Source organism: Triturus cristatus, chromosome 7 (assembly GCF_964204655.1).
Source record: "Triturus cristatus chromosome 7, aTriCri1.1, whole genome shotgun sequence".
Taxonomy (NCBI): domain Eukaryota; kingdom Metazoa; phylum Chordata; class Amphibia; order Caudata; family Salamandridae; genus Triturus; species Triturus cristatus.
In genome coordinates, this window is record NC_140590.1 from 598,073,033 (window position 1) to 598,089,067 (window position 16,035).

The 16,035-nt window shown below is 41.4% G+C and overlaps 1 protein-coding gene across 2 annotated transcripts in view; it reads left to right on the forward strand.

Annotated features, from left to right (window-relative positions):
• TOM1L1 (target of myb1 like 1 membrane trafficking protein) overlaps positions 1 to 16,035 on the forward strand; it is a 665,925-nt gene that overhangs the window by 415,183 nt on the left and 234,707 nt on the right. For both annotated transcript variants that reach the window (XM_085617158.1, XM_085617157.1), the window contains exon 9: positions 12,895 to 12,955. In XM_085617158.1, coding sequence (XP_085473284.1) covers positions 12,895 to 12,955 — 61 coding nt within the window. The remainder of the gene's footprint in view (positions 1 to 12,894; positions 12,956 to 16,035) is intronic.

Below are 16,035 nucleotides of genomic sequence, written 5' to 3' on the forward strand. Positions count from 1 at the left end.
TTCAGAGACTTGTTTTTTCAAGGTGAATGCATTGGTGACCAGGTCTTGTGTGACATCCTCTGCCTCCTTCACTCGAGAGTCCATTTTTCCTAAGTCCGCCCTAAGCAAGTATATGTTGGTGGTGACTGAATCAATGTGCGAATGCCATTGATTGCCACCAGGACGTCTTGAAGCATGGGTGGGTCTTGCTTGCTCAATTTCTGCTGGGTGTCTTGCTCCACTACCAGGTTTAGCTGACCCCCGTCCTACACCTTTTACCATGCACATTTATCAATTTATGACTGCTACGAGCCACTCTGACTCAAGTCAGGGTACTCACTGCTGCCTACTATGACAGATACCACATGGCCTGTCGGTATTTCTCCCCCTGCAGAGCCACAGCCTCCTAGAAGCAAGTTTTAGGATATGCGTGTCGGGACGGTGTGTCTCAGTGCCCGTTGTTATAATACCGGTCTAAAAGGTGGCATCTGAGGTTCCCACTGTATGCAGGCAGCAGCTATTGGAGGGCTAAGTGGGAGGTGCCGTCTTCCCGCCACCCCCGGTGCACCCCTCAGACCTTGGGCCACACGCAAAAGAGAGGACCCCTATTAGGGCCCTTCAGCGATCAGGCAAGTGCCCCGCCACACACTTATAGATCAATGTTGATCCCCTTGAATCAGGTTGCCCACATATGTTGTAATATCACTATCTCTCCCATACCGTTAACTTGTATCCAGGATAAGGGTTGTAGGGTCAACTGGCGTCGTGAGGTCACAAGGACAAGCCTTCCGATCGAAGTCCCTGAAGGGGATGCTCTCGGGCGCAGTCCGCCAGGTGGTAGGTAGCATTTTAAATTGCACCTCCATCTCACTCACCCCCAGGTGTCCGTGTGCATGAGTGCACTGTGTGGCGGCTCGGGTTATGCAGTCTTAGCGTGTTTAAAGTCTGAATAAGACCTGCGTCATCAGTCGTGCCCAGTACTGGGCCTTGCACACCATGGGGAAAAAACAGACTTACTTGACAGTCTTTCCACTGCACTGACCACGCTTGGGATATCCAGAATCCATTGTGATGCAATATTGTACTGGTGTCAGAATATTCAGATGCTTAATCCATTAGTAATGTGGTGTTTGACTTGCTAAATATTCGCCAAATCTGTATCAAATGTGTCAGCCATGTTGATCATTTGACACAGGTTATATGTAAATTTTCAACTTTCATGGAGAAGTATGAATTAGTCAATACATGTTTTGAATGGATCAAAAAGTTCAGTTTCTCATTTTCACTCCAATAGAATATTTTACTCTCACTTAGACTAAAAACTGTAAAACGATGTATACTGAACTTGGTATAAAGATTGAACTTTTTACTTTGTTTTCTTTTGGGGGGGGTTGGTTAGCATAAATCCAAAATCTGCCCTATTGACTTTGAATGGCTAATCTTTAGTACATTTTATTAGGTTTGGTCCCATATGATCTTGAACCGTAATTCTAAACTACCTAAGTTTGATTGGTCAAGAATGTTATTTTTTGCAGCCATGCATTTCAGAGTTGTAAGAAATTGGGCAATTGGTTTTAGGGAACAACCACAATCCTTGCCAGGGTGAATCACAAAAGCCACCAAAATAAACTATGCTTAACCCTCTGGTAGCTTGGCACAAAGCTGTGAGGCTTAAATTAGAGGCCATGGGCAAAGTATTTTTGCAGCACACAAACAGTAATAAAGTGAAACGACAACACTGAAAAACACTAAAAAATCCCAAACCAATTAAGAAAGATAGAATAAAATGTAATAAATAAACTGACAGCAAATGCTAATTTAATTAAAGCAGTAGAACCCAATTCATGATTTGTTAAAATTCTTATTGCAAAACAGTGCCTAAAGATCAAAGCTCCTACCGCACTTATTTGGTCACGTGAGACAGGGGAAAGTCAAATATTAGCATCGACCATGAAGGGGGCAAGATACAGCGGGTGGATTGGACCCATCTCGGCTTACCTTCAGAATTAGAAAAAATCCTGAAGAAAAGTCCCTGAGAAGGTAAAGTTCAGAGGGGCCCAGCAGCAGGCGGTGTCTGAGGAGGAGTGGTCATCATCAGGGAGCTGCTGGACAATGTTATAGTGACGATTTTTACCCTTTGACTTAATCACTTTTGTGGAAGTGGAAAAACCCCAGTGGAATGAAGCTGCAAGCTATAGCCGAAAAGGGGCCCATGAGGCCAGAAACCTCCACTGAACAGTATTTGCTGCTATAGAGAAGACGTAGCAGAGCTACAATGAAGTCAGGCCAGCCGGTAATGTACCTTGTGCAAATCGTCTGCAGGTAGGTCCCGTTATCCTGTCAGTTTGCATGGCACGTTTTGGTGAAAATATTTCTAGGTCCCATGTTTTAGGGTTAGGCTGGAGCAGAACCTCTAGCACCATTTCCAAATGTCAAGAACCTGGCGGACACCACTTGGGCGCATTAGGACTCAGAGGCCAGGTGCAGGGTTCAAGGCATCAGGAGATTTGTATGTCTCTTTAGCTCACGCAGGAGTCTAGCCATCTAGCACTTGGGGTCACTTCTGGTGGTCGTGGGTTCAAGGAGATGGTCCAGTTCTCCTTTGAGCATTAAGGCTGGCCTGCAATTCATACTTTAGTTTCCACTGTTTAATGTTAGATTGAAATGTTCTAAATGTTCGGGCGACAGGGAAGGGAGATCGGCCATTGAGCCTAATATAGCGCCTCAAGCCTGGGAGACTCGCTTTGGCGCATTGTACTCCTCCAGGGATGGTGGGCCTGGCAACACTCCTAGTTCCAGTATGGCACAGGAGTTCCAACAGGAGGGGGACATCAAGATCACTATGATCGAAGTGAAAAAACGCTATTAACAAGCTGCACCGTAATAAAGCGCCAGGTCTAGACAAATTACCGGGGGACCTCTTCCGTGAAGAACCCAAAATTTGGGTTCCATATTTGTGTGCCCTATTTAACACTGTCCTGAAGGGCATGGATCCCCCCGATACCTGGCGAAGGGCTGAGATAGTTCCCATATTCAAACAAGCATTGGCATAGCCAATAGGTGTCGCTTTTGGGACCTTCTAAGTATTTAGTTATGCAGCACAATATCCTTGGTGCAACCACATCAACTGTTGTGTGGCTAAACACTTATAAGGTCCCAAAGGCGAGAACTATTGGCTATGCCAATGCTTGGTGTGGTTGTGTGTGGTTGTGTGTGGTTGTGTGTGTGTGTGTGTGTGTGTGTGCGTGTGTGTGGTTGTGTGTGTGTGTGGGTGTGGTTGTGGTTGTGGGTGTGTGGTTGTGTGGTTGTGCGTGTGGTTGTGTGTGTGGTTGTGGTTGTGTGTGTGACAGTAATCTTAAAAGCATCTCAAAATAAAGGAACACAAACATCGAGTTTGTGGAAAGAGAAAGCACGTTGTAAGTCAAATGGGTGCAGCAAAGCATTAACACAACAACAAAACAAACAAGATCACTTAGCGAGGACTGAGTGCTGATAATGAATACACACAGCCCATCATCTTAAGAGTTCGATTGCAGCCAATGTGCACTCAACCCTGCCCCCTCCTTGTGAGTTGCACTCCATATTTCATGAGATGTAACTGCTGCACCCACCATAGCGCTTTGAGATCTAAAGCGCTACATAGGTCTAATCGATTAACCAGTCGCCAACATGCTGTGCTTTTAAAGAGAATGTGCCAAAAGTTTCCAATTTCCTCATCATGTCCTCATGAAAGCGCCAACGAAAGGACTCCCTGAATGGTGCAACGGACATGAAGCAGCCACTGCGATCAGAAATAAACACTGTGAACGTTGTCCAGTTTCACAGTAACATTTCCTTAATGTTCTTTAAGTCACAAAACAGTAATACTAAAAGCATCTCAAAATAAAGGAACACAAACATCGAGTTTGTGGAAAGAGAAAGCTCATTGTAAGTCAAACGGGCGCAGCAAAGCATTAACACATCAACATGTTCTTTGATGTTTGATGTTCTTTGAACGAGAACATCAAAGGGGCGCCGCGAAAGTGATCGCGGGCGAAAGTGAAAGTGATCGCGGGCGCTTATTGAGCATGACGAGGTTTGCCAGCCTCTGCTCCTAAGCGCGCGCCCGCGCACATGCACTGTAGCTCTAGGCTGGCCATGGTAGCATTTTTTAAGCCCTCACAAAAAGTCTCGCCTGACCCAGCGCATGCGCTGGGTCAGGCGAGACCTAAAAATAGGGGATGGAAGTAAGTAAAAGTTAGATAAAATGTCAATTTTTAATGCATGGTTTTAGGGAATATAGTAGGCGAAGAATTTTAGCATGCAATTTGTTGATGTAAACCTGTTGAAAGAAACACTTATAAATTCTGCTCCTAAGAAATGTAGCTTATACAATCTTTCAACAGGCACTTAAGAGATAACACAGATGCTTCCAACAGTGAAAAGGAAGCCCAGTGCTTGTTGAAACCCCTTTACTGTCAAGCAATCAGACAAATAAGCATATTCCGTTACCGGTAATTACAATGAGAGCTCCTAGAGAGACCCTGTTATACACCTACTGCAGCAGTTTATTTACTACTGAGAAGAATCAGTATGGTTTATGCATATCATATGCCCCATACATAAACTATACATATAATATGAAACATGTGTTATGTAGGCACCCACCAATTTTAAAATATAACAAGGCAATAGATAAACACATTGCAGTAATCATGAATATATTGACTATGTCTTCATGATCTCTCATTCGTCATTACTACACTGGTAGCGTAGAGTTAATCATGTATAGCCCTCAACATTGCATTTAGGTATTCAAAGAGCACCATGTTGGAAAGATACAAAATACCAAAATAAATCAAGTGATTACCTAGGTACGACTATAGTATAAATGTAATGGAAGAAGTGGGGGGGGCAACTCTGGAAACTGGAGTTCTAGGTAAAATGAACATTCCTTTCAGTGTGTTTTTCACACAGTTAATTACTATATTTATTATATTACTTTTAAGGGCAAATGTGTGTTCACCTTTAATTGTACACCATGAAGTCATTGTGAAACTTTCATATGAAAAAAAACTGAAGCAGGCTGCTGTAGAAGTATTCTCTTAAGTACGGGTCAGTACATGCAACAGAAGGGTGTACAGAAGATATTTTTAAACCAGTATATTTTATATCGGATTACGTTTAGCCATGCATTTCCGTATTTGGGTCAGTGAGACGTAGGCTCTGTTAAAAAGGAGTTTGAACAATCATAATAAAAGGGATTATACAATAAATGCGGATGTACCAATTTACACACACTTTAACTTCAAAACGCTAGCTCTGATAATGGCCCTACAAACTCGGTTCACACGGAAGAGGGAGGGGGTAGTAATACACATGGCTTAAAATTGTGTTTATAGAGCGCTTACTATCCCTGACGAGGCGTTGAATGACGAGTCACTGGGTAAGAATCAGTTTTAGCTCACCCAGGCCTCTAAGTCCAACGCTGCTCCTAGTCCCCGTGCACCACCCCTCCTGGCATTTCCCAGCATGCACTTGTATTTTAATCTGCTGACAAGACAGGTCTTGATTGCTAATGCTTGTGAACGCAATCAACTGAGCCAGAGCTCTCAGTAAACCTGACGTGGAATTCCAAATATGCGCAGGCCTCACCCAGAGGGCTCGTTGCCTCCCGCCACCGGGGCAGTGCACTGCGTGGCATCCGGTCTGGTGATGGTGCTCGTTCAAGCCTGCTGGTTCAAGTGGCATAACGGCCAGAGATGGCGACTTTGGAACTGTCGTGCCTACCAAAAATGAATATGTCCATGTGTAACGTAACTGGTGCTTATGTAAAGCGCTCCAATACATTGGGGTCGAGTTCCCCCTATATAAAAACTGCCCAGAAAAAAAAACAACTAGCGCTATAATCCTTCCATTGTAAGTTAGCAGGAGCCAACTGTGCAGCTTGCCTTAGTAAACCTATGAACGCACAAGGCTCACAAAAACAGCAGACATGACGAGCAAAGATGACGCACACGGGGCCAATCTATGGGGAAGTAATTACTAATTTGTCTCCAATTTAGAAGGATGGAGGACACAGTCAGCCGGTATGTGCTTTCATCCTGTCACACAAGTCTGGACAACGGACCCCTGAACCTGCCAAGCTATCTTCATTAATGTTTTTCCTGCCATTAAATGGCTGCTTGCGGTTATAGAACTGTTTTTTTTTTCATTTTAAGTCCTTATGCTCGTTCAAAAACAATGTGAATGACGACATCAAGTGATTCCAAAGTATATTCCAACTGCACGGTGCCCCCATGGCATAGGCAGGGGCAGGGTGCCTGAAACCACTGTCCCTTGTAATTGCAGCCACACGGCGGAAGAAACAATTAGCTTAGGTGGCAGTAGCTGTGAGCTTCAAATGAGCTAAAGACAATATAGAAGAAAAGGTTTCCCTCAGTGTTAAATATGATGTTTATGTACAGCGTGCTGAGAAGATTATACAACCAAGCCGGACAGAATCTCAGACAGTAACATGCATTGGCCGCGCAGCCGTAAAAGTAACGCAGCGCGGCGCGAAATTAAATTTTTTAAAAAACAAGCATTGACAGTAAAAGTGCCGCGCGGCCGTAAAAGCGAATGTCATTGCGTTCGCGGATGCGATGACGCGCTAAAGAGCATGAGTTTTCAAAGTGCCGCTGAAGGCTAGCGGCACTTTGAAAACTCACCTCCAAAATGTCTCTCCGAGCCGGTGCATGCGCTGGGCTCAGCGAGACCTAAAAAGGGTGTCCCCTCTCACCCTCCAACTATAGGCCGATCAGCCTAATTGACATCACCCAAAAACTCTTCAGCTGGTTGGTTCTGGACCGCCTTCAGTGCCTGGCTGGAAAAAGAAAAAATTTTAAGTCCCTACCAGGCCGGCTTCAGAGCAAATATGTCAACTGTAGACCAGATATTCTGACTATAACTACTCTTCTGGAAAAAGGTGACTATAGAGGGTGGCAGCCTCTATCTAATATTTGTTGATCTGAAATCGGACTTCGACCTTTTACCCCGGGAGAAACTGTTTAAGGTGATGCGTGACCTTGTGACCTCTCTTTATCTTCTAAATGTTAAAGAGAGGCTCCACATGGAAAATTTTGCACAGGTGCGATGCGGAAAATATGGGGAACTCACCTCACGTTTTCCTGTCAAAAAGGGGGTACATCAGGGATGTGTTTTAGCCCCTACTTTATTTTGTCTTTTTATTAAGGGTCTTATTGACCATCTTAAAAAAATTCAGGACAAAGATGCCCCCAAGTTAGTCTCCGGGAAGGTCCCCGCACTGATGTTTGCAGACGATACCCTGGTACTTTCAAAAACACCAATGGGTATCCAGAGCATTCTTGATGGCTTTGCCAATTTTTGTAAGCTACGAGGGCTGGAGATCAATCTAATATAAACTAAATATAAGGTTTTCAACCCCCCCAACACACCCCGTCCAAACCTTTCTTTACACGGCATTCCTCTGGAAAGAGTGAAGATATTCGATTATCTGGGAGTCACCCTCTCAGAGCATTTTGAATGGGGGCCACAGTTGGACAAAGCAAGACTCCGGCTAATCCAGACAGTGGGCAGAATAATGAAACTGTATAGCTCCTCAGCTTTCAAACCAGCCGCCCCTGTGGTGGAAATCTATAAAGCTCAAGCAAGGGGTGCCACACTATACGGGGTGGAGTTGTGGGGGCACTGCCCTACTTTACCAATAAGGAAATTTCTGCTGTTCCTCAATATATGAAAAAAGAGGAAGAAGAGGAAGAGTCAAGGGGAAGGCTGGAACCAACTACATACAGTGTGTGTTTAGAGTTGGTAATCCATTTGTTGGATAATAATGCCCTCACACACCCTTTCAGGTGTCATGCTTCATCATATGGGCTGCTCCTCGTCGGGCCGGCGGTGCAATGCCTAACGGGCTCCCTTTGTAAGGGGCACTTTATCGGAGATCTTCAATCCAACTGCCGTATGGTGAAGTGCGGGTGTGGGGGCCTAAGTGGTGTAGACGTGACTAAGTGATATAAAACAGGGTTAAGAGTGCCAGCTAGGAATTCATTTTATTCTGGGGGCCTCCTTCCCTGATTAAAAACGTGAAGGTGTGGCACTCATCAGAGTGTAATGTCTCATGTGTGAGTGGCCTATGTAAAGATGGTCAACATGTTTCTCGCTAAGAGTTGTTACACTCGCGATTCTTCAGGACCTATGTAAAAAACTATCTACAGCTAAAGAGAATGTAATATTAACAATATTCTCAATTAGGTGGTATGAATTGAGTCATTAACTACTATTTAAAATACCTGTCGGTGTCTGGTGTTACCCTATTCAGTATTAATCCAAACCGCGACAGTACCCGGTGGGTGCACCATGAGTTACAATTCCTCATCAAGTAGGAGTTTACAGTAGCTCATGTCGTCCGGTTAGACCTACCCTCACCACCGAGTCTGGAACTGCCCTACTACCAACCTGATGACGGTGGAAAAGAACTTCATGCGACAGTTTATAGGTTTACCCCATAGTACCCCCTTACTCCCCCCCCTTACTCCCCTTCGCATGGACCTGGGTATTAGGCCCCTTGTTGATGAGATTGCCCTGAGACCTCTAACCTTCTGATGGAGATTATGGGTGACCCCTGAGTTGTCCTTATATAGGGCAGAGTTAAAAGATCTCTTAGCCATATGCACCATCAAGAAAATTCCATGGCTTTGCCACATAAGGGACCTTGCCTCTGGGCCAGGCATGCCGGACCTCTGGAGAACTCCCGAGACCTCATGCGCCATGATTTCGAGGTTGGAACTAGTCAAACGCTATAGACTAGCCAAGTTATTCTCCATTCAAGAAAGTACCTCATGTGGTCGTTTGACAGCAGAATTCCTGCAAGTGAAAGATGTATACAGCAGCGAAAACTTCCTGGATTTCATTCAACCACCACTGGCCAGGAAATTGTATGTGCAACTCAGACTAGGGACTCTTCCATTACTAGCGTTCACTAGCAAATGGGTGAAAGACCAAAGGGCTGAATGCCCTGCATGCAATTACAAGGAAGAGTCCGATCTACATGTCTTGCTCCTCTGTCCTGCCTATCGACTGCCGCACAAGCGGTGCTTATTCCAGCTATGTAAGAATTTGGGCTTTGTGCGCTGTATTGAGGCCTACAGAGTTTTAAAGTAGACACTCATCCACCAATTGTCTTTGCTGTATCACGGTACTTAAAGTGCATGTGGCACATCCGGTGGGCCTGTCTAAAGTAGATCCCAACGGGGAAGCACAAATGCACTGAATTTGCACAGGTTGAGTAACTGTGTACTCATGATGGGGGATTTGTATCTTTGTTCTATATTTTTAGCTTTTGTAAAAAAATTAATTTTAGATTACAGCTCATCTTTGGATGGTTGTTTTTATTCTGTTTTTAATGGGTTGCAGATAGTTTTAGACATAATTCTACATCCCTGCTGTATTTTCTATGCACTGTGGGTTTTCTTTTTTTCTTGTTCTCTTGTGGGATGAACTCTGTAAGAGAAGATGATTGGGAGTTATCCCAATTTTTAACTATAAGTGTACAGTATCTGTTTTATTGTTCTTGCACTTTTATGGCCCTAGTGGGCGAAGTAAAGTTAATAAATGGAAAGAAAAAATGGGAATGTCTATGATTCAGATTCATCTTGATAGATTAAACATTGACCCACCATTTGTTTTGGAACTCAAGGGTTCAATATAAATAAAAAAAAATAGGTAGAATCAGGTTTACCTGAACCAAACATTTGTAAAATACTTAGAGCCTGTCCTTTGGTGTAAAATATTTAAGGATGTACAGCACCAGAAATTGATCCTACCCATTTTCGGCTTGCTCTGCTTAATAGGTGCCAGTGCCTTAAGAAAATCAACACTCCATGCTACAAATGCAAAACAGACTGCCAGTTTCATCTGGAATTAAAGCCAGGATTTTCATTAGAAAGAAGTTGATAACAAGCAAATAGGTTGTTACCAACAGGTGATATCTCTGGAGGCCATATTCAGTGAGTTTACTCGTTGGGCAGCAGTCGTGTGGCAAAATATTGACTAGAAAATATTGTTATACAATAATATTTCGTTCAAAACCGCAACCACAATAATATTTAGGGGCATATTTACGAGTCCCTTGTACTGCGGGAGCATCACTTTTTGTGATGCTCCGGCAGCGGAAATCACGAAATCATATCTAGGAGGCCACGCAAAGCCACTATACATGACTTTGAATGGTCTCATAGATATGGAGTAAAGCAAGGTGGTGCATATCACTGCGTTGCCTTTCTCTGAGCACGGGTGGCATTCCATGGGCGTTGCAGTAGATTTTGCCACGCAAACCCCATGGATTTTGACACTTCCCCATATTTATGAGAGCATGTAAAGCTGGGGAAGTGCCAAAACTTTACGCCTCCCGAGTTGAGCCGTAACAAGGAGAAATAACTTTATTTCTCCTAGTTTTTTCCTCTTTCTAAGTGTGCTATATTCTGCAGCACACTTACAAAAAGGAAAACACCTCTTAGGATTGTTTCTGTACAGGAAGGTGCCTCCTCCTGCGCAAAAACAATCCTTCCGACAACACAGGCACCATTTCACCATGGTGCAAGGGTGCCTGCATTGTTGCTAGGCTGCTTAAACTGCACCAGTGCAGTGGTAAAGGGCAGGAATGCACCGTACTGCATAAATACGGTGCATTCCTGCCCTTTCACTGTGGGGTAGGGCAGCACAGCAAGATGACTTGCTGCACTGGATTACGCCAAATCGCCATAAATAAGGGCTTTATTATACATAGAGATATGCAAACTACAAAAATTAAATTGTGTGCACCAAACTACTGTAATCAATAATTTTGGCAATGATAATTATATATTTAAATGTAATTATCAATATTATAATTTAAAATAACATTAACATTATTCAAAAAAATACTTTATAACAAACCAAATATACTGAATATATCACATATAAACATTAGTTTATTAACTTTAGAAATATTTAATTAAACTACGTCTAATTTTAAACAAGTATCAATGATCAAAAGAGATGTTAATATTGAATTATAACTTATAATAAATATATTATACTGATACAAATAATTCCTAAATAAAAATATATAACATTAGTAATTTATAAAGAATATAACACAGCATACAAATTGAATTATTATCTATTTGTAAACAACATAAGAGCATATTTAAAAAATTATGATATAATAGTAAATAGTATCTGGAAATACAACAAAAACTAACATTTTTAAAATAAAAAAATGTAACAAATAGTCAATAATATAAAAAAAATTGAAAACATTTGAAAGTATTTACTATTCTAAGCCCAGCGTAACAAACATTGGATAAAGTGCATGTTATATTCTATTGTCTCACTCTTATGTTCTGTCCTGCTCTCGGTTCCACCATGTGGAAGTCCATTCCGTTAAGGAATTTCATAATGCTTGTAGCGAGGGCAGTTACAGAGCGAAGCCTCTCCCGACCGGATTGTTGATTCCTGCATCTTGAATAAATCAACATACCTACTGAACTGTGTGTGGAGGTGACTTTATTTCAGTGTACACATTGGGGGTACAAATATTTCCTTCATCAATGCATTATTGCTGCTTTATCTCCACACATCTAAAATGGTCAGACAAATAGCATTAAAGAACTACTGAAAGAAATATCTTCTTATGCCAGTAGTTGAAATCCTGAAATTGTCTCACATAAGACACCAATTTTCACAGGACATCTTATCTGGACTAATAGGGACAATTATCAATGGTGAAGGATGTCCTTCCTTTGAAAAGCTCACCTTCAAAACTTAAAAGAAGTTCAACAGAAAGACATTGCCTCTGAATTCATGAAAGCAGCAAATAAGCCATTCGACAGAATTCTGCTAAAAGAGCGTCCATAAAGCTTTCGTAGCAGAGGTGTACAACTAGTAGGTTTGAGGGCTGACTACATATCCAATTTTCAGATCATTTATATAAGATAAATTTGCAGACAATGAAATTAAGTGAAACTAAATCACAGGGTTAAATCATAAAAAGCCCTCCTGGACCTATATAGGACAATCCTGTTCTATAGTAAATCGTACTAGGACTAAAGACTCCACCCTAGCAAGGAAGAGCAAATCCTTAACAAGTTCACCCCCTCATCTTGCCTATTTCCAAAGTAAGTTTTTGAGCAATAAGCTGCTTAGACCGTCAAGCAGGCCTAAGAATGTAATTTAATTGTTTTCTCACATATTTTCAGGAGATGTTAGTATTTCTGTAGTTCCTTCCTTTCTCAAAAATGGATTTCCAACTTCCCCAAGTCTAAAATCAAAAGAGATATTTGAACTAATTTATTTAGTTCAGGTAAACTATCGTTAACACTGTGCAAATCAAGTTAGTAGCCTACCGGACCTCTAAATGTTATTAGCCTAGAGTTGAATTTATTTACTGCCATATGGAAGTGCACTTTTGTGTTGTCTGTTTTCTTTCTGAACATTTCAGTGAATATTAGAAAATAATAAAAATTATACTGCTATCTTTATCGTACATGTAAATGTTTAAGTGTACAGACAGTCTGGAGATTCATACTTTTCTTCTAGTATGATAGCAGGTGCTGCATTAAAAGTGAAGACTATTTCATTTTAAACAGAACACACAGTGGATGTGGCCTCTTTGGCATACAATAGACCAATTTATAGTCCATAACCCAGGAGTCCAAAAAGAGAAAAACTCTGATTTTATTGGCACATATACATTACTAGCCAAGCCTACCATATTGAGAAGTCTACAAATGCTAAGAAAATATGTTATTTTAAGATAAAATAATTGCCTTCTGTGTGGATGAAAGGCATATTCTTTTATCCAGCATCTACTTCTTTAAAGGCAATGACCTTTTGGTATTTCAGTACATTAAAATATGTTGTGCTTCATCACAGGTTCTCTCGAAACAGAATCCGTTTGACAGAGGACCACATAAGACAAGCTGATTGTACAGAGGTATGATATTAAATGTAAAAAAACAAACCAATATTAAACAATGCTTACAGTTGTCGAGGTGGGAAATTACAAATTTTCCTCTAAACATAGAATTAGTGATAATGTACACACTGCAGGAGATAATTCTATGATCAAGAGAACTGAACTGTATATTCCTTTCAGTGTTTATCTTATATCTCATTCATATACCTGATCTTAGATCAGTTGTCATCTCTTTCCTTTCCTTTAGTGTTATTCTACTTTGTTTACATATGCAATAAGAATGGAATTTAAAAAAAGATCTGGGCTAATTCATACTGATAGTGATAGCCCATTACAAAAATCCCTTATCCTTCTAAGATTCCCCAAAAATATGCTGTCATACAATGGTACATTGAAGACCATCACATTCTCTGTCTGCGAATTCTATTCTGCATTTAAGCCCAGCAAAGGCATTGACCCCTGTGTCTATGACCATCTGAGAATCATGATAGGTGACACAAAACCGCCTGACCTTTGACAGATCTTTTTAGTAAGAGGCATTTTACAATGGATTGTTCACTCGCTTAAACTCACTAAGCTCTCTACAATGCCTGAATAAATATGGTTCTCTATGGTAATGTCATTCTTTCTTGTATGGCTATACCTAAAGCATCAGTCTTCTCTACCATTACCCCTGTCTCCGGTGGTGTCCCACACGGCTGCACTATCACCACTTCGGTTTAACAGCTGTTTGAAACCCCAGTCAGATTTGAGCAGAAGTTATTTACTTCAGTTTCAAATATTTCTATTACAAAAACCATATTTTGTCTGGCTGCACAACAGGATCAGTAGCAATAGCCTCCACCTGACCAATGATTGCCTCAAATCCATCCCAAAATTCGAAATCCACTTAGTATGCTCAGAGAGAGTAACCAGAGACAGACATAGCAACTTATCTCTCCAAAACAAAGTGCCATTTGTTCATTATTAGGCAGAAATAAAAGAAGAAAAATTAATTACTGGAAAGGTAGGAAAATAGATCTGCTAGGGAAAACAATCTTACAACACAGTAGTCATAAATGGATCAAATAGAAAACAAGTATATCTAAAACCAACAGCTGAAGAGTGTCTCTCAGGTAACATTTAAAAAGACTATTTGCTAAAGAATTTCAGATGGGAAGAAAAGGAAATTCTCCAAAAAGAGATTCTCCAAAATGACTGAAGTGAAGTCCTTACCTGCATTGCTGTAGTGGATGCATGCTGGTGCTGGTTATCTGCATTTATGTTGGAAAGTTCACAAAAATGCATGTGAACACTTCATCCTCATGTAAGGGGAATGAACTCTGTAGCTATCCCAAAGAAAAAGCTGCCACTGGTTTTAAAGATACATCTGTGCCCAAGTGAAGTTGACATGGTGAATGAATACTGCACAGATGCCTTTTGGTGTTCTAAGGCGGGATATCCAGTGACGGAGCTGGAGGAACACCACAGTTATTGCCGGCACCAGACCAGTCACTAGCACATCATGCCCATATCCATGGCACAGAAAAAAGTGCAGCCACTCAGCGTCCCTACGTGTCCATCTACAGACTGTTCTGAGCATCGCAGCTGTCTACTTTAGTAACTCATGGCATTTGAGCTGCCACTTCAGTAATCCAGGCAAATAAGCAGGCAAGGCTACTCCTCCAGTACATGTCTTAAATTGTGAAGCTGGCTCGTCTACACTCGTTGTCATAGTTCGGTTAAATTCATGTAGCTTGCATCAGTAGGACACAGTAATCATGCAGCCCTGTCGGGCCATACTTGTTTCACATAGGGAGAGTCATGTAGGCAGCACAAGAGTGATGTAAATAATTATTGAATCGATCTGCATCACTGGCGATCACTATAAGAGCATTCCATTTTTATTAACTCATGGTGGGAGGTCTCAGGTAGAAATCTGCAAGACCCATTGTGGACTTTGGCTGCTTCTATTCACTCTTTTAACTTTCTCTGTATATAACCATAATGCGGTTTTAACGTGTTCACTGTGGGGATTAGTCTATTGTGAAGATACGTTTTTATCAGTTATACAGTATGCTACAGTATTTATATTGGTTGTTGGTTATTAGTTTGCTGCTATATTTTAGTACATTTATTTTAGGTAATTAAGAAATTAATACCTGGCATTTGTGTCTGTGGAGATCTATCGAACACTCTTATATTAAGTATATTCATATAGCATGAGTGTTTTTTTCTGGTTTCTGTTTCCGTGTGGATGAAGTGACACAAAGCTGTTATTATGAAATCAAAATGACAATAATGCTTCATAAAGAATATGATACAAAACTGGGGGAGTTTAGTACGAAATTATCCTAATATAAAGACTTAGCTGTGATTGTGGCATGGAATATATGCTGTTTTCAAGACTCATATGTGAGACTATAGAGGTTATGTCTTAAAAATACCCAAGTTATTTTGTCCCAGGAAACATAGCATAACTGATTTGATATTCTGAATGTGGTATAGCTGCGGATTAATGCATCCACTGTAGGGAACGCTGCTTGACCCCCGCCTCCCACCCCTCATCAGAGTTAGGTTCATCATTTCAAGTTTAAAAAAGTGAGTAACGCTAAGATGTGTGAAAATGAGCATCCATATTCTGTCAGTAGCACTAAAAAGGGGTAACATCTGCAGAACCTTGCACGGACTGTGCTACCCTGGTCTGAGGAGTAATGAAGAAAGTGTCAGGAAAAGGAAGTAAAGAAGGTTGTTAGATCTGTTTACTGTAGTGTCCACTATCTGCTCTTCAGGCCCTCATCTGCTCATAGAGGACTATTGAGGGGTCAAGAGTGGGACACAGAATCCAGCATGTGACGTTGCTGGGACCAAATGATGCATGATATCGCTGCTGCTACCCTATACATTTTGATAAATTATTGTGCATGCAAGCAATATGTTTGGCATAAAGACTTCAGAGCTATGTACTCCACAACACTCCTTCAGGAGTGGTAACTATCTATGCCAACAATTTTTTTCAACATCTATGCTCATCCAAACGCCCAAGATAAATCGGCAATATTCAAAAAGTTAATACACTAAATAGCCGAAGTAAGATAATACCCTGAATTGGGAAATAT